General features: G+C 35.0%; 1 protein-coding gene across 2 annotated transcripts; it reads right to left on the bottom strand.

The window, feature by feature from the left end:
* Positions 1–244: 244 nt before the first annotated feature.
* Positions 245–14,897, bottom strand: LOC139147164 (dolichol-phosphate mannosyltransferase subunit 1-like). Of its 2 annotated transcripts, none has more exons than XM_070718078.1 (9): positions 14,653–14,897; positions 12,197–12,296; positions 11,086–11,119; positions 6,098–6,174; positions 5,447–5,472; positions 4,117–4,212; positions 3,835–3,903; positions 2,857–2,966; positions 245–2,373 (listed from the first exon to the last, which is right to left on the bottom strand). In XM_070718078.1, exons 1-9 carry the CDS (start codon positions 14,757–14,759, stop codon positions 2,354–2,356), a joined length of 639 nt encoding a protein of 212 aa, XP_070574179.1. In that variant the 5' UTR covers positions 14,760–14,897; the 3' UTR covers positions 245–2,353. The 2 variants fall into 2 exon arrangements, with proteins under 2 accessions (XP_070574179.1, XP_070574178.1); XM_070718077.1 differs by having other exon boundaries at positions 2,852–2,966; positions 14,653–14,895.
* Between the last annotated feature and the right edge of the window lie 5,076 nt (positions 14,898–19,973).

Genomic DNA, 19,973 nt, shown 5'->3' with positions numbered 1-19,973 from the left:
TTATTGAAGAATTATAAGTAAATTTATCGTGTAGGAGGCTGATAAAATAGCAAGTAATTTCTATAATTTTGACATGAAATATCACTCTAATTGCCTTAATTGAGGCTATTTTTTACTTTGTTTGCACCTATGTGCTTAGTAATTGATGGTCAATCTGAAAACAAAACCATCATGACGTGTTAAAGTTAATGGTTCTAATCACCTCTACTCCCTTGATACAAAAATAAGGCACTATAAATAAATCTCATACTTTCAGAAAATAGGGTAAAATATTTCTTACCAAAGATACATTCCAATTAATAACAACTGCTACTTTTTGACTTAGTGAACAGTAACAAACAACCTGTATGCTATATATGCCAATGATTACAACCTTGTGAAAGTTTCCACAGAATTTACAAAGACGTGTCCAAAGTTGGCACATCACCCCATAGGCAGACATCAGTGATTGTCCAACAGTGCCTGTAATAGTAAACACAAAACAAAATATATTCTCCAAGAAAAATGCTGCATTATACTACAGCTCAGGGCCCAGCATTCTACCGTCTTGCCCAAAATGTTCAAATGAAGGTCACGGCTTCTAGTAGGAATGTTACAACACTGGGATGTCTAGAAAATATTATCAATTGTACAAGAACATTTAACACATAGATGAAACATTAGATTTGGTAAATCACTACTGAAAACCAAAATGAAGATTGGTTTTTATAGCCACAAGTTCAGAGTTTTTTCCTTTGTACTTCTGTGACTATTGGACATTCAAAACCTACAAACGAAATTTCACATCAAGAACACTTTCTGATGGATGTAGATCTTTGGTGTGATAAATCAACGGCTCTAGAATAGAGAAATATTGCAAAAGGGTATAGTGACATTTAACCAGTATGCGCCTCAAAAGTGAAAGACTTAAAGTTTTGCTCAAACTTTCCTTAGGATCTTTCAACCATCCTCTTTCAAAATGAAGAATATAATAGGGGTCACTGTGCAAATTTTGGTACTAGAAAAACAAATAACCCAAGATTTACCGAAGTATAATATTCAAAATGGCCTCCATCCCTGTGTTATTTTCATGGAAGAAATTTTCAAATTTCGAAAACTAAGCTGGTGAAAAGTTTTCTTACACCAAGAGCTTTAAAATGAACCCCTACAAGTGGTATATCAGAAATGAATTGTAAAAGTTTGAGAGTCTGAATATCTGTCCCCGAGGTGTATTCTACCTAAAAATAGAAAGTTGTTTATTTGTTTGTGCATCTTTCAACAGGTAAAACACATTCCGGAGGGATATATAGCTCAGTGTGATTTTGCTTGGTTGGTACAAAGTTTAACAGCCAGGGTGTCTTAAAGAGACACTCCACTTTGGTATCATCGCCAACGGTCAATATTTGACGTGGCGACAGTGACCCCTATTTTATTCTTCATTTTGAAAGAGGATGGTTGAACAATAATCCATTTTACATCTATCTAAAGGCACTATGTAGTTAGTATCAATGGTACAGTATTGATGTCGCGCAATTACAGTACCGGTATTGTCACAATAATCACCATGGATAGAATTCCAATTAAGTTATTTTCTGTGTTTGCTACATTATCGTATGGGTATTATCCATATTGAAAAGAAACATTAGTAGGAACAATAATCTCACGACTGGCATATCTTAATTATCTTTCTCTTGTGTTGTGTCGTGATTTTTACAAATTATTTATCAATATCACGACTTGTTCATAAATAGCTCAGAACACATGACATTTTCAAACTTATAAAATGAGGTCTTGCCCTTGGATGATCTCAATGTTAGAGACACAACATTTCACTAATTGATCATAATTACCAATCAATGTACTGTAAACTGATTCATCGATGAAATGCTAAGTTTTCGTATTGCTCCAGGTGGATTGCTGTATATGGAATAACAACTAAACACACACATCAATGCCATAATTATGCAAAGTAGGAGTTTTTTAAGCTCCTAATTAGTCTTGCTTCCTAATTGTCACTCAATGGAAACTCTCTGGCTTAAAAATTACAGAATAAAATGACACAATCACAACTGCCATGTTTTATGAATTGTTTTGCTTAAATGAACAATCGACTATCTACTACTGAACAAGGAAGTACTTGAATGAAAATGAAAAGAAAGAAATTTCTGCATAGAAGGAATTGATTTTAGTAAATTATTCATTTGAGTTGTTGATTGTATAAGATACTCCATTTTGTGCTGTTTATTCTAGAAGTCACTTGCATCATTTCAGTGTTTTCCACATGTCATACTATGTTGTAGCAAATAAATACAGAAGTCCTTTGACATACTGCACAATCTCACTTCCTCCTAGTTTGGACTCTCCATAGATACGGTCAACAAAGGTGATTGGTACCTATATGCAAATGAAAACGAGATTTAAAAGTTACATGAGTTGAAATATTTCAAAGCTATTTTTCCCTTATGAAAGAATGTGATGTAACAGAAAGATAACGGTGTATGAATACATGTAAAAAGCCATAGTGTTAGTAGAAATCAGCAGATGTAATCAATGACCTGTCACTATGGAGTTTTTGTCAGACCTGTCACAGAGGGCGCACTAAATGTGCCTAGAGTCATTTCACTACTATGAGTAAATACAATCTCCAACACAGAAAAATTACATTAATAGACAGCAGGAAAAAAATATTCAGCAATTCCCATTAAATGAAACTTCATGACAACAAGGGTGTGGCACAACTTTTCTATGACTATTAAGTTTTGATATCTCACACTAATATTTGGGAAGTAAGCAAATATATTGTCTTGTTTCCAAATTCATACGCTACAATCCTTTTCTTAAAAAATGCAGGTCGAGTAGAAAGTGGTATTACCTCACCAAGAGTAAATCCAAATTGATTGGCTCTCACTAACATCTCCATTTGAAACACGTATCCTTTTGAAACACAGGAATCAACCAACTTCTGTAACACTGATTTCTTGTAAAGCCTGAACAAGATAAAAACACAAATAGGAAAAATATCATACATGTTGTTGTACAAATTTTGTTGTAATTTTATTGAAAAGGATTACAACAGTCATTTTATGAACGACTGCAATGAATATTTTTTATGATCCACAAAAAGGCAACAGGAAACCTGCAAAGTGCACGTTGATTAGTCATTATCAGATGCTTGCAAATTTTTGCCAGGCATTTTATTCAAACCTTTGATCATTTTTCATTGTGTATCATCTGTTTGTAAAATCCTAGAAAAAACTTCAGTCACACATCTTCAACCGACAATCTGTAAATTAAATGCGAAGACAAAGCTGGAAAACTGCAGGAATACTTTGTCTTCATAAAAGCTGAACTGACGTGCAACTTTACATGATGTCCCAGGAAGTGTTATAAATCATCTGATGACAGGATTTTTCAATTTCCTGTCACATAATCCTACATGTCGATGATCTCAAACCATTAATTTCAATGTGTTTATCGTGCTGTTACCTTGATAAAAAACAATGGTTTCACTGAAATCCATCTAAAAAGTGTTACAACACCGGTACTACTGATTTATGTCAGTGAACAGCTGATATGTGAAACTTGCACATATCTAGATTATCTTCAAGTTAGAACTCTACACTGAATCCTTGAATGAAAACTATTTTTGTACCTTATCTTCATTATTTCAAACTGCATTGAAAGCAGACGCAAATGTGTACATGTTAGAACCTCTATTTTAGGATTTCAATTATGACATTCATTTTTGGAGCTGAAATAATTACTGGTAAATGTAATGGATTGGGGATATATCTGTTCAATTCAAAAGAAGGAAACTTGAAAACACCGGGTACGCTGTCATGGCATCAAACTCACCTGAAACTGCCTGTTAAATCTGATGCACCAGGCCTCAACAGGAACTGTGCAATAAAATTGGCAGTGCGGCTAAAATATGACCAAACAAAGAACAAATTTTAGACATTGACGAGTTTAAACTTTGCATTTAATGTAACATCCAATGACTTCATAGTACAACACATTGCATCACCTGAAAAGACAAAAATGTTTGTGTATTTTTTGAAATTATAATCCCAAATGTTTTGGCATACATATATCTGAAATAAAGTGTTTATGATTTGTATTTTTTGGTGACCCTACCTGATCAGTTTTCTCCTAAAATCCCAGCCATGCACACCACCACTGCCAATGTATCTTGTTCCCGATATGATATCATAACTTTTTTCTTTCTGCTTCCTATTCAGATAATCAAGGAATTAAAGAGTGTATTGTGAACTGAGAGAAGGCCTATGATATAGACACAGAAACATGATTGGAGACAAAAACACAGACTACATGGACTGACATAGGTGTATGTACATGTATATACACATATATACAGTAGTATGGTAAAAGCATGCCGATAATAAAGACTGAAAAATACTTGGCCTAAACCAAACAATTTTGTAAATCTTCATTGTCCTAGGTGGTCAGGTTGCTTCACAAAGCTAGGGAGGCCCTTAAGGAAACCTGTTTGATTTCAGGACAAAGATTGGGTCTAGGGTTTCTCAGGTGGGCCAGGGCATAGGTTGTCAGTTGAACTTAAAAGAGATGGGAGATTTGATCACTTGCATATTAGCATTCAGAGTAATATTTCATTTTACAAACATTATTGTGAGGTAATATGAATCTAAAGTTATTGCCTCAAAGGTTTGAAATGCATGTAAGTTTATACTTCTGTGTTTTACCCCACGTATGATCAGTACACAATAGATATTTTCTATGGACATGTATCTTGTCCTTGTTTTGGACACAAATGCCCTAACAGTTGAAAGAGCTGCTAATGTCAGATACAGAAATTAAAATAAATTAGAGTAACTGTGATTTCACTGTAACTTGCTATCACACTGACTAGAAGCCATTCATGGCCAGGGAGAGGGATTAAAATAATTGTTATAAATAGAAAAAGTTGGGACATGTGTGACTAGCAATCTACTCCCTTCACAAACAGACAGATAGATTCAGTATGTATTATGCTAAGATTGACTTAAGGAATACTACTTTTGTTACATTTCCACGAAAAATAGAGCGATATACATCGTAATGTTACCAGGAAAAGACATACATGAAGGTGAATTCAGATTAGACAGCCAGGCAGTAATGCAATTTGCTTTCCTCAAAGCAATCCTTTTCCAGTCCTACAATCAAAACTCGGACAGAACTTTATTAAACACTAAAGCTATACGCAAATAATACATTGCCTTGGTAATAATCTTATTAGCTTAATGTTATGCTGCTGAATCATCAAAAATACTTGAGCTACAAATCAAATATATCAACATTTTCATTGTTCACTCTTTTACATAAACATCTCAATGAAGTTTTCCATTGGTTTATCAATTGCTGTTATTCTGTTGTTGTGTAAATGTCTTTCTTTTACTACCAGCTCTTGTGAATTCATCAAAATTTCTTATCAGTTTCCAATACTTACTCAATAAATTCTGGAATAAATTTTGGCTGTTGAACGTAGAAAGAAAAAAAAACAGATATATGAAATTCAAATCAGGTTGTTCAGCAAATGAAAAGGTATCTATACAGCAAGATAATTGACATTCAAGCAGTATTTTTGTAACTTACAAGGCCACCGTGACATTGAATATTAAGGCACAAGCATAGAGTGAGAATTTTATGAACAATTTTTTGAAGAGACACAGACAGTTAATAAAACATCCATATCCAAAGCTACGGTATCTTTTTATCAAGAACAGCGCCCCCACAGTCCTTGGGCCACTTTGTGCACTGATACAATGGATGTAAATGAGTATGGTGGAGATGATTACATCAGATTGGATACTTCCCCTCATTACAGATATCTTGATGCAGAAACACATTAGTGAAAGTAAACCAAAGAAACTGATGCCTGTCTCCAGCAGTATTTTGTAACCATATATGGACATGTTCAATAGCAGTAATACCGGTAGATAAAATTACTCCCTGGTATCCATGGTTGGAGACTGACAACACTTAATGAATGACAATCATTCTGGCAAATTTCAATTTTGTTCTTCACAAATATAATGTCTTTAATGCTTCAATTTTGAAAAATGTGGAAAAAAGTTGAAAAAGTTTGAGTTGAACTCACATGATGAGAGAGATCAGCATCCATTATAATGATGTAGTTACCAGTGGCATGCTTTATACCATGTACATAGGCAGTGCCTGATGGTATAGGGTGACAAATGTTAGATACTGACTGAAGTAAAAGCAAACCTGTGACCCTCACTTCACATGTTACATTAACCAAATAAAAAAAAATACTCAGTTCAAAATGAATACCACAGTATTTTAAGACTCATTACAAACAATGATCCTCTACCTACATGTAGAATAATTTACCCTTTTTTCATCTTGAACCAAATAACTTCACCATTTGTAAACCAATGCAGCTACTTCAGTGAGTTTAAATACCAAATAGTATTTTCTGAAAACAATATTAATTTATAGAAATTCTGAAATCCTATGACACAAAAACAGTTGGGAAACATACAGATTTAAGTTTCCATGTCATTTTGGGGGTTACATATAAAATCTTAGTTTAGTTTTTAATAAACTTGCTGGCATTTGCCACAACAGAAAAATAGTGTCAATGACAATTTGCTCACAATTGGTTATGTGTGGCAAGCCAGAATGAGTGTATACATGATATTTAACATAATTCTATGTACCGTAGCTTGTGATATTCATAGTCAAGTGAATTTGAACAAATTTTGATGCACCATCCATTGAAGTATGAAATGGTTGGCAACTTGCAACTGTTGATCACATACATGTACACTTACACGCATCATAACTAGTGATAAAGTCAGCCATACCAAACTAAAGGTGTCCCCTCATAAAAGTGTAATGCATAAAATTAACGTAGACAATATTTGGTCTCTGTACGGTCTGTGGTTGCACAATCGAAGACTAAGGTAAGATGTAATAATGGGCATTCCTCAGCTTCCACTGTTAATGAAGCTGCCACACCTACATGATAATGGTATGTCCCAAACTGCCACCAAGTTAAACAAGCATTGCAGTGTCAAAGACAAATGGGGAAATTTCCAAACACAATATATAGCAAGAAGCCTGAAGCATCAGATACGGTATGTACATCTGTTTTAAAGATATTCTAACCAAATTTCAAAGCATGAAACTAGAGATTTATATAGAAGCCATTACTTGACTTAAACAGACAAACAATTCCATAAATATATAATATGACAATGGAAAAATACAAAATCCTTTAAAACCATTGTTGGAACATTTTTTTTACACAAAATTGTCATATTTACATCCACAGCTGTAAGAGTTGGTAACTAATAACCTGACCTTGTTGGATTAAGCAGCAAAGTTTACTGACTATACAGGTGACACTTATTATGAATGTACTTATGTTATCCTGCATCTTGAAAATGAAAGACTGGTTGTTTGCAAGATCTGTATACCATATCTTCTTTTAGATTCACTCACTCATTCCACGCAACACTTTTTGTACAAACAATATGGTATGTTAGCTGCCTTGCTAAGACGATCTGACCAATGTTTTTGAGATTTTCACCAAGTTTTGACTTTTGTTGCTCATAATAGCAATTTAGTAATGCTGACTTCATTTGAACAAATACTAATTTACAGTTGAGCATGTACATGTATCTACCACAAATACACACAGTCCAGGTAAAATGTGCAGCGATTCTCAATCTTTTGCAGTTGGACCAGGGATTTCAAGAATATCATATTTGGCGTTTAAAAAAAAATAAAACATGCAAAACGTGGTACCCCAAAACTTCTTTTAAACACAACATATAGATAGTTCAATGCTCAATTTTTTGTAAAACAGTGTGTCAACTGCACCGCAAACTTCTGTCTTCCCATTCGCTCATCATATTCACTAATACAAATTTCATCAATATTTTGATATATGGTAATCAAATGATGCTTAAAACTTAAAATCCAAATTTGATACCTTGTATCTGACATGTGACTCTCAAAAACAAGATTTTTGACAAAAAATCGGTAAAAAATTCAAAAATACACATATACGAATTTTATGCTTTTCAATCAAAGTATCGCATACATGTTCCTCCTATCATACGTACCAAATAATAAAGTAATCAATCTCTTATTAATATAACTTGCAGATTATGAAAGATCATATTTTTTTTCTTATTCTTTTATCAATGCCTACAAGATTCCATCGGATTATAGATAACCATCTAAGCATTCCGAAGCTGGCCACATTTAATGTGGAAATTATTCGGTTATGAGCGCCATAAACTTGGTCTACAGAAAGACTGGCGAATGGATGGACATACAGACATACTGACATACACAGACTGGCTGTGATGACATTGGCTCCTTAGTGTGCTTTGGCCCATGGAGAATGATAAAGATATAACAAACCGCTGGATGTAATGATAAAATAGTTATATATACAGGCACTCAGGGTAAAAATTATACATCAATTTGATTAGTTTCTTGTCCTCTTTCTACTTATGTGATAAAGTTTAAGACAATCAACCCACAAGGCAGTCATGTGTTGACAAATACAGGCAAACAGCTACCTTTTCTTGATTTTCATGAACAACAGATAACCTTGACTAAAATGCTTAACATGCAACCAATGTTTATATTTTGCTCATACACCAGATACATGGAGAGATTTCAACATACAACCATAAACTCAGAAACCCTAAGGGAAAAGTAAACATTGTTTTCTTCCAGTGTAACTGGTGCATCCACTTTTGGAATAACTTATAAAACCAATATGTCACAAGGGTGATGGCACTGAGATCAACTTAAGAATTTTAACTGTGGTAAACTTGACTAATATTCCTTTCAAATCCTGACCTGACTTGGAATCTTCAACTTAGATACAGTGCATTGTGAAATGTGTGCACAAAGACATGGGGTGGACCATTTGATATTTCGGGGGGGGGGGTGGGGGTGGGGGGGGGTGTCCTAAGATTGATTAGGCAGCATTATTTTCTACCTGATCCACTGTATAGTATTTTTTCCACTCTTCCACCTTTTCTTTTAGTCAAGCCTTCTTTTCTGGCAGATTCGTTTTTCACTGACATTTACTTTGAATCTTTATTTGACAATCTTCCAGATCCCCCTTCAGGATATCACATGGTCCATCCTTTGCTATCAACAATGTTTACATGACAAGATACAATGACAGGAAGTGTATGAGCTATTTACGACCTTGATACTCTCAAACACTGAAAACATTTTGGAATATAATTACACAAAATCAAACCTGCTAAAATCACCTTCAGCTGTGCTTTCTAATGATTCTTTTACTGCATTTTAACACCAAATACAGTTTACCATATGAAAAACACCACATCATGTATTCTTAGTTCCTGTAGGTATAAAATCGCCAAAAATCAGAAAATCTTTTCACAAAATAATATTTATTAATTTTTTTCAGATCAACACAACCTGAAAAAGTTATGGAATCAATACAGTGGACAATTTCTGTAAGTTTTTGTGTTAAAAATTAGGAAGCTTCACAAAAATACGAAATCGAAAATATTTCTCTGAATATTTGAAACAAGCGACCTGGCAGCTGAAAGAGCTCCTTTGTGTTATGTAGAGAATAACTCTTTGTGACACGTGTTGATGGAAATCTTTGACAGCCTACTTCAGGTCAGCCAGACCGAAATGGCAAAAATGGCTGCAAAAATATGTAATTGAAGAAGATACAATTCGAACATATTAAATTAAGATCATCCATAGGAATATTTCTACTCAATATCAAAGCTATTAAAAAGTAGATTTTGTGAAACAAATTTTTTGAACAAAATGGCAAAAATTGCCCCAAAAATAAAAAATTGCAGATTTCATCCTGATTTCATCATGTCATATCAAGATAAACCCTAGGAAGCTGTATACCAAATATCAAAGCTATCAAATAAGTAGTTTTTGAGAAATCTATTTTTTGATCAAAAATGACAAAAATTGCCCAAAATACAAAATTGCAAATTTCATATGAATTTCAATGCATCACATTTTGATCAACCTTATGAACCTGTATACCGAATATCAAAGGCATCAGATGAGTAGTTTTTGGAGATGAGTAGTTTTTGGAGAAAAAAAATTTTGACCAAAATTTGAGAAATTTGCCCAAAAATTACAAATACAATATATTCACTACAATTTTTACAAATTTAACTGAGGTCATCCCGAGGAACAAGGATACCAACTTTCAAAGCCATCAGACAAGCTCTTTCAGAGAAGATGATGTTTTGACTAAAAACTGAAAAAATTTACCCCAAAAATACAAACATGCAAATTTCATCCACAGATGTACACATCTAATTTATAATACCTAAAGGCACCTACATACCAAGTTTCAACCAAATCTGATCAATGGTTATTGAGTTTTAGCAATTTGCAGGATTTTTCCTTTTTTTACCTCATTTGCATATTTATGACACTGACATGTTCATTTGAACAAATTCACATCTGCACCCCTGGGTGCACCTGTACACCACATACTAAGACGGTAGCTGCTGCGGTTTAGGAGTTTTTGATCTGGATGGACTAACAGACATACATACATACGTACATACATACACACAGACGACATGTAAATGAGATGCAAATAAAATGATTCACCTTATACGATAAGCTCTCTTTGGTATACCAAATGAGAGCTAAAAATACATGCAAAATTCATCAAGGGGAAAAGTAAATCTATTCCTGACTGCAATGTGGAGTGATGTCAGTAGGTGAAATGCACATGAGTGAGATGAATGAGAGATCAGACCATGCAGAAGAGTGAATGATACAGAAATTGTGTGAAAAAAGCAGAACTTTAAGTTATATCATTTATGTGTTGAAACTTTAAACAATGATGTATGAACCCTTGAAGTACTCGGATGGCCCATGGTCGAGAATTTAGTGTAACTTTATAATCATGACCTTTGTTATATTGCAATGAGATATCGGATACATCCGGTACCATGGCTGAAATTTGCTCTGTCAATCACACAAACATGTACTTCAATTCAATAGTCATCATTCTGGGCAAATGTTCTGGTTTTATTATCATTTGTGAATAAGTGACTGATAATCACTCACCTAAGCCTTGCTTTCTCGGCCTTGGCCCCAGCACCTGTAATTACAATAAATAGCACAGCATTGATGGTTATTGAAGACACTCTAACATACTAGTAGGGAAGATACAATATGGATACTATGCAGTAGCTGACGTCCTGGAAATGTCATAGTTACGGTAACAAAACAGATCTGTCACTGTTTGTGGCGCATGTGAGTATTACACATTACCATGTCCTTTCAGATTTAAAATTTATTGAATCTTGATACAAACACGCCAATCAATAATGACAGAAAATTACTATCCACTATTGAACAAGGAAAGGACAGAACAATTCAAATAACTATTTTGTTGAAAGAAGATACTCTAACTCTTAGTTGGAAAGGAATTAATGGAGCCATTATAATTATGTTCAGAATATTTTTACTATCAAAATGATCTAAAAAGATTATTTATTCATCGTTGATATTTCTATGCTGATGCTACCATGCATTATGGGTAGTTATCTGACGATAAATTTGATCATCAAATCTCTAGAAAGTGGAATTCTATATCATCACTATTAAGTATTTCGCTATATTTTGTGAAATGTAACACTGGCCAGAGATTCATTTAAGGCTTGTAGTTGATACCTAAGCAATGAATATTTTAAGAAATATCTAAACTTTTCACTTGAGGCCAGATTGTTGAACTAGAACCAAATATGGTGAAAATTGTATGCAAAAAGAGTAATATCTGAGAAACCAGACTAAAAAAACCAATTGCATTTCATGAAGTCTGTGAATTCTGTGTAGCTCTATGTTGTTTGTCATGAGAAACACTGACTGTAGTATTTGACTGGTCTGTACTAGAAGTCAGAAATTAAAATCCCAATGCCAGATATTTGTTGTACAGGGATTATCTCAGGATCCAAGACAGCTGGCTGGAGACTACCCTTATCAAGGTGTTTTTAAGTCTACATAATTACATGTTGGAACCTTTTGGCCACATTTGGTATGTTAAGCTAAGAGTTTAGTTTCAAAGTGATACAACCAATTTTTGAAATTGACATTTACAGGTCAGATGATGATTAAAAAGTACAATAGAGCTGACTATGCATATTCTGTGCAGGTTTTGCAAGATATGAATACTCACAATTTTATCACTTCCATAGATCCTTTCCAGTTCCTGTGCAACTTCCAGCGTACCATCAGGGCTACCATCATCAAGTATGATCACTTCATAGTCATACCCACTGAGTGAGGAAAATATGAAATCATCAACTTTCTATTTTAATATGATAACCAATTGACAACATGACATATTTGACTAAAGTCGTTTATTTTGGTATTAGATGGCAGGAAATGTATTTACAACCTTAGGGATTTTTTAATTAATGCTATGCTATCATTCTAATGTAAACAGCACTTAAGTTAGTTAAAGATAGTGAAATGCCTTCCACTATGGGGGATGATTACAACATCTGGAATTATCCTGGATCCAAATTTCTCATCAGTTCTTGTGTATCTTACATAGAAAAGTTGCAAAAATTGGTCCACAATGAAAAAATTCACCTCAGCTTTGTTTTCTGGATCAAATTTTACTACAAATTGATACCAAATACGACGAAATTATTTTCACAGCGTTCAAAACTGTCTCATAATATATCCTTGGTTGGTGTGGGTCATTTAAGGTCAAAAACTGGGAAAATTACCTAAAATATACAAATTTGGGGTTTCCCAACACTTTGAGCAGAAAATTTATCTAATAACATCCCTCGGGACTTATACCAAATTACAAAGCTATCAAACAAGGGACTTTATACCAAATTACAAAGCTATCAGATAAGTAATTTTGAGAACAAGTTTTCTTGACCAAAAATGACAAAATTGTCTTAAAAATACAAATTTGTATATTTCAGGACAATGTCCACGCATCTAACTATTGTCATCTCTGTACATCTGTGTACCAAATATAAAAGCTGTCTGTCCAGGGGCTTTAAAAAGAAAATACTTTTTAAGATTTTTTGACCAAAAATGACAAAATTGCCCCAAAATAGTAATTTTCCCAATTTTGTCATAATTTCAACAAACTAGAAGAGTAACACCCTTGCAAAAATCCAACCCAAATTTGAGAGCGATTGGGCTGGCAGTTTCAGAGAAGAAGAATTTTTACTGAAAATGAGAAAAATCACCCAAAATTTCAGCAAAAATACAAAATTAAAGATATCTTCACGATATTCGTAAAACTCTACAAGGTTCACCTAAGGTACTTGCACACAAATTTTCAAAGCAATCAAAACAGTGGTTTTTGAGCGGTTCTTGAATTATTAATTCTTGACCATTTTCACATTTTGTAAGCTCATTTCCGTATCGCGCCAAATGAGTCGTTTGGCTTTGCTAATACGGGTTATGTAATTGGCCCATATACGATTTCAAAGGATCAACGCAGCTCAACGGACAACACAGCGACCCGGGCGTTTTAAACTCCTCATGCAGAAGAGCAGAAACCAGAAGAAATGGTATCTACACGACTTCGAAATTGCCGTAAAATTGCTTTCTTTTTGATTGCACATTCATGGCATGTTGAACTTGAGAGCCCCGTTCATGTCCTTCCCAACTGGTATGGAATTTTGCTCATTTGCGGTGAGACGGTCATTTTATATGCAGCTGGAAAAATTATATCACCGGCCATGTCATGGCCTTGGCGGCCATTGAGTCACATCCCTTGGGGAAGTATGGGAGTAGTGGTACTGCTGTCGCATGTTGATATATTGCATGATCTGTTCAGTCAATCATTTCAATCTTTTTCCAATGCTGTTGTCCTTCCACTCTCACACACATACATTTTATATATATATATATATATATATATATATATATATATATATATATTAAGCAATCAAGCACACCCAGCGATGGTATACCACGAGATTTTGACCAGTTCACGACATATATGCACGAGCGATAGCGAGTGCATATATGGAATGAAATGGTCAAAATAATCGAGTGGTATACAGTTGCTGGGTGTGACTTATTGCTCACAGTATATTGAAATTCTGTCATGGAATGTCATAAAAGGACTTTTCCTCAAGCCAAGAGCCAGTGCGCATGCCAGCCGTGGTATATCGCCGATATACCACGGTTCTTTTCGCGTCTCGACCAATTAGATCGCTGTATTTGCACCATCAATATACTGGTATGATATATATATATATATATATATATATAATATATATATATATATATATATATATATATATTATATATATATATATACATATATACATGCATGTGTGTGTGTGTATATATATATATATATATATATATATATATATATATATATATATATATGTACATGCATGTGTGTATACATTGGTCTGTTTATTTGCTTGTGTTATTTATTCAACGTTCTATGATATTGTATGAGTTTTTTGTTTATCTATTTGTTTATGTTTGTCTGTGTGTTTATTTATTTGTGTATTTGTATGCTTGTTTGTATGTTTTGTTTATATTTTGTTTATTTACTTGCTTGTTTATTTATTTGTTTGTTATGTTTTCCTCCCTGCCCCCCCCCTGTGGTCAGACATGTTACACATTCCACATCCTTACCTCTGTGTAAAAGACCTCACCAACAGCCAGACGATGATAGGAAGATTTTCTCTTTCATTGTAAGTCGGAAGAAGCACCGAATACTTATCCCTGTTGGAGGGTGCCATCTTGTCTTGTCTTGTCTTAAATTATCGAAGATTCCCCCTAGCTGAGTTTTTGGTACAAAACTCACGTCACCAATCTAAAAATCAAGTTATACAGGACAAACATTTACACACAACAAAAAGTTTAAAAAGCTGGCATGCAGCAAAAATCAGTCCTCCAGTCTTCACGGGGATTTGGTCGCCAGATTAGAAGGTTCGTAGTCTTCTATGGTGCAGACTATATATTATATAATAGACGGGACTGCTGTTCAAAGGCTGGAACACAGTCAATATGGCCGCCTTTATGAATAATATAGCAGGCTGGATTAATTAACAGTTCAGACAGTCTTTCCTTTATAACTGGCTTATTACTATTATCTATGCATGCATTACAGTTGAAACAAATAAAGTTCTGTTTGATATATCTTCTGCGCACATCATCAAGGGCAGGGCACAGAGCTACAAAATGACATCTGTCTTCGGGACCTTGCTGACATATTAGTACATATAGGATCCACAGCATGTTGATTGAAAGCTGTCTTATTTGCTATTATATATAGGTACCGGTGCATCTTGAACAGGTGGGTCAAAGGTTAAAAAGTTTGTATCAATCCATAGGCGGCGCTCTTCATGATTGAAGTATGATGCCTGTCGGGCATGCAGATGAAGGGATTATGTGGCTTTTGAACACATCTTATTTGAATGTAAATGTGTGAAGAAAATTTTGTAAAACTGCATATTTTATTGTTTTTGAAATCATTATATCGACAACAACACCTCTATCAAAAGATTAGCCCAATTTCAGGAACTTGAAATGACAACGTATGGAGTCTTGATCAGTATTTCATGGAATAAAATATCAGTTTTCAGAGTTGCTCCGCCTCACGTCTGATCGAGTATTTGCCTTACCCTCATGACGGAAGTCCTAAAATTTGTCAATATTTCATATATCACTACAATACAACACAACTGAAAACCGTTACTTCAAATAAAGTCCAAGCATATGCACGTCATGATACAAAACTTTGCCGGTTTATGTGTTACCTTATATCTGTGTTTATTCGATCATTATTAGTAATAGCAAGGATGACCTTGCTGTGACTTATATCAAAGTCTTCAGTTTGTTGGAGCTGGGTGAGACTGTCGCCATCGAATAAACATGTCGCTACTGGTGCTGAAAATTATAAACAGACAGTAACTCGTAATGAATGAAATATTCTATAATTCCGAAATGATCATCTAAAGCTGAACAACTTGATAGGACGAGACGTTTGTGTTCTCTCGAGGGTTGATCCGGTATTAGTTGAATTGCTTGTAACGTTAATGTTGCAGTTAGTAAGCGCAAACGATTACAAAATAGAGTCGGCAGAGACGGCAATAAAATATAGAAATGAATTTTCATTTCAATTGCTCGATGTCTTATTTTCGTGAAAATTAAACAATATTTTCCCCATGAACTTAAAATAGAGATGATGCCCATTTTGACGACGACCCCCGCTTTTATTATTGATTTGAAAAAAGATTGAAAGTTTCCTTGAGGAACGTTTGTGAAAAGTTTAAGTCTTTCCAATGGGAGTCTTGCACTACCCATGCATGAAGCGTACCCGGAGCATTGGCCTTCTGGACGCTGTCTTTCCATGACTATGGCTGGTTTTATTATACTACCATTGGTGTGAGTAACCTGTTGCTTTACGCGCCTGGGCGAAAACAACAAAAATGACATTAAAGGGTCACGTGACGAGTATGGCTTATTGCTATGAATGTTTAGTACATTCCCGGTTGTGCAATACACAATGACCGTTACTACCTGCCGAATTGTACTGTGGGTAACCGTAGACGCCATTGGATATTTATTTTCATAAACGTTCCCGTTAATCAAATCTTTTCCATGAATTTGCCAGAGAACCTTACGGAAATGCCGGATGATAATCAATACTATATATAGTAGTTATTACCGGTTCTATTCGAAAGACCAAAAGACTGAGACATTATGTCTTTTCCTTTGCACTACTGGTCTGTCGATAAGAAATCCATTCTATGCATGCGATAATGATGGGATTATTTTTACACCAAACTAATTAAAAAGATGTGCTGCACTATTCTAAGTTGTTTTATCTTCGGCAAAATCAAAGTAGGAGTATTTATCATTTCGTCAGTCGTTATCAATCCCTACACTGCAGGATGGATACCTGGGACACAAAATCGCATGGTTGAAATCAAACGCGTCAAGGTAAAGATTACTCAATGAATAGTCATGCAATTTATTATTATAGAAATAGCTTATTATCTATGGTACTCTAAGATATGGACAAATTTTGTCATCTCTGTCTGACGGTGAAAATTCGACTTTTATCGTACGACTGGCTTGATTTTATAATTTTTTGTCGATTTTCTACATACTTGCTTGAGCAGGGCTACCATGTTCTTTCATTTTAACCGTGCGAGTTATCGATAAAACGCGTATACCTTCCGCGTCAAGCTCAGTTACAGACAGGTTGATATGAATTTCTCACATTCAGGAGGAATACACCTTGAACAATCCTAGATATAGTGTTTACCGAGATCTTATGTAACCGATCATTACATCAATCATTCATCTTAGGTATTTCGCAGAAGAATGTCCCTTTACACAGAACAGTCCGTGATCCGTTCCTGTGCATATTTCATAAATTTGGTCAGACTGTAAGGAGTAGTATTAATATAGAAATAATGGGCGACGCGCTGACCATTAACGTTTATTTGTGGGGAAGGGCAAGAGGAAAGCCAAGCCTCGCCCATTAATTTGGCTTTCCTCGAGCCCGCGCCCATAAATAAACGTTAATGGTCAGAGCGGAGTCTGTTATTTCCATTATATTATCAGCGAACCCAAGAAAACTGTCCGAAAATTTCAGGAGCGAACGACAACTGGGCCCCAGAAACTGAGCAATACGCGACGCACTGTCACGCGCGCTGTAAAAAATTGGCAAATCCGGAAATGTTTTCAAAAAAAAGTATCTCAACTTGACCTAGAAGTGCTCCATTTTATTTTGTGATTGATTATGATTTATGTTTGAGCTGTAAGTTACGATACTTTGAGCTGTTAATCTTGTTATTCATATTCACGGGCGTGTTGAACAAACCATTACTGTGTAGTTGTGGTCAATCACGTGGTTCAGCTCGACCAATCAAAATGCGAAGGCAGGGCATGATAATATAATAGGCATTAGTAGTGAGCTATTCCGTCATATCAATTACGACAAAATTGATTGCGTGACCACTGTTTAAAGGTGACCATGAGTGTATGGATCGTCAACTGTTGGATCCGGCATCTGTTACTAGGTCTGTGAATCTGTATGGAAGATGGAATGTTTTTAGGCGATGACGAAGAGCAACAGTTGCGACGGAAATGCATATTGATCACGAAAACACAGATTTTTGAGATTTTAGTTGTAAGCAATTAAATAGATGAAAACAAACCTCAAAATTTATCAAACACGTCTAGCCGGAACTTTATGAGTTTGTTCATAGAACACCATTCTATGTCTGTAATCAGCTATTCGTAAAGTTTTAAAACCAAGAGAATGGAACAGTACCCAAGTATTGAAAAAGCTGGTATTCCCAAATTAGTAGAAATTCACCAGAACGGTTCCAACATCAGCAACGTGGGCGTTGAATCGTTCGCTGTTGTCTTTACATTCTCAGAAATTTGCAGACTGTATTGATACAAGCATGAAATTCAGACTCTACCAGTTGTATTATAATACACGGACCCTGAAATCTTTAACAAAGTTAAGATATATTTAATGACTGACATTAAAATGAAAGGCCTATTATTTCGTTCTGCAGAAAGCGTGTCTTTCATGAAATTATTTTTCATATCTCACCATTATAACACCGAATCAAGGTCACATGACGTAACAGTGATTCGATGTTTTTCAACCTTGTTTCCTCTCTTTACTTAAATGCTTTGTGTAATCTTACTCTTGGCCTTGACGACAACCCTTGTAGATGCAATATGTATACCATCCTTCTCAATGCCCTCTGCCTATACATGTAGACGTGACGTTCATGTACCATAAAAGTGCAATATATAAAATATGCATTAATCACGCGGGAGATCTTGAAACTGATTTGAGATGTATGAAATGTGGAAATTGTTTCAAACACGCCAGACATCCAGTTGAGACTGTTGACAATCGCGATCGATTCAGCAACCGTATTTAATCAAAATCGAACATCGAAGAATAGGCTTTTGTATTCAGTAAATGCACACATTACAGTTCATGCAGTATCCTATACGTCATATATGTAGATCTAAAGAAAGTTAGGTGGGATATAGTGTAATTTTACACCCTGTAGGTTTAAAATCACACCCTATTTGTCATATGAAAGTCGTAGAATTTGTAGAATGAGCTAGATAAAATTGAAGCATTGTTCCCCTATCACTCTTCACGACATTGAATGCTTTTAACGTGTCGCCAAATACCTCAGACATTTCAAAATTTCTCAGCATTTAATTAGTAACCATGTTCAGATATTCTTTTCCATGAAAAAATTGCATACATCAGTTATATGCGAAATTTGGATCCAGTCATTATGAAACAATATATGTTTACTTGATCAGACCGTTGATATTATGGAATTTTCACATATAGTCCCTCACATGTTCAAGTTGTTCTCTCTCAACTGTAAATTTCGCACAGCAGAGAGCATGAAAGCTGTGCTCTTCCTAATTTTTGGAAATAAAAGAACATACCAGTCTTATATCCAGATTCTACTCATGAATGCATCGAATGATAATGAGAATGAATGCGAGGCTGTCTATAATTATTGTCATTCATTAAAAAAAACAAACTCACCCCCCCCCCCCAAAAAAAAAAGTGACTTCAAAGTGTGAAACAAGTCACCGAAAGATCGTCCCCAATGTTTGACGGACTAAATAACTGTCGTGAACTAGTTGACGGTCGTAAAATCTTTGTTGGCTTTTAAGAGAATGCTGAGCGTCGTCGAAGTTTTAAAATCTACGTTGGCAGCATACACTGTGGATGCTGAAGTTGTTTACGAGTGGAATCGTCCTATACCGTGGAGTGATATTAGTAAATGTCACGGTGGCCGCCACCTCTTTCTCAACCAACTCTCTGTATTCTATTAATGCGGCCCTTTCATGAAAGGGACGCATCGCTGTATGAGTAGGTTGTTGAGACGTAAGCAAAGTCATTTGCCGTCGCTTTTGTGGCTGATTACCTAAATTGTCCACGC

The sequence above is a fragment of the Ptychodera flava genome, chromosome 13 (assembly GCF_041260155.1).
Source record: "Ptychodera flava strain L36383 chromosome 13, AS_Pfla_20210202, whole genome shotgun sequence".
Taxonomy (NCBI): Eukaryota; Metazoa; Hemichordata; class Enteropneusta; family Ptychoderidae; genus Ptychodera; species Ptychodera flava.
The sequence above is the reverse complement of the archived record's forward strand: the minus strand, read 5'-3'. Positions and strand labels throughout refer to the sequence as shown.

Bases quoted from the DNA above. Each gene is read 5' to 3' on its own strand.
- LOC139147164 (XM_070718077.1), bottom strand. From the start codon at position 14,759: ATGGCACCCTCCAACAGGGATAAGTATTCGGTGCTTCTTCCGACTTAC. The intron at 11,120-12,196 runs GTGAGTATTCAT...TTGTAATTACAG, and splicing joins TCTATGGAAGTGATAAAATT to GTGCTGGGGCCAAGGCCGAG. The intron at 3,904-4,116 runs GTAGGGTCACCA...GTCATATTTTAG, and splicing joins TTTAGGAGAAAACTGATCAG to CCGCACTGCCAATTTTATTG.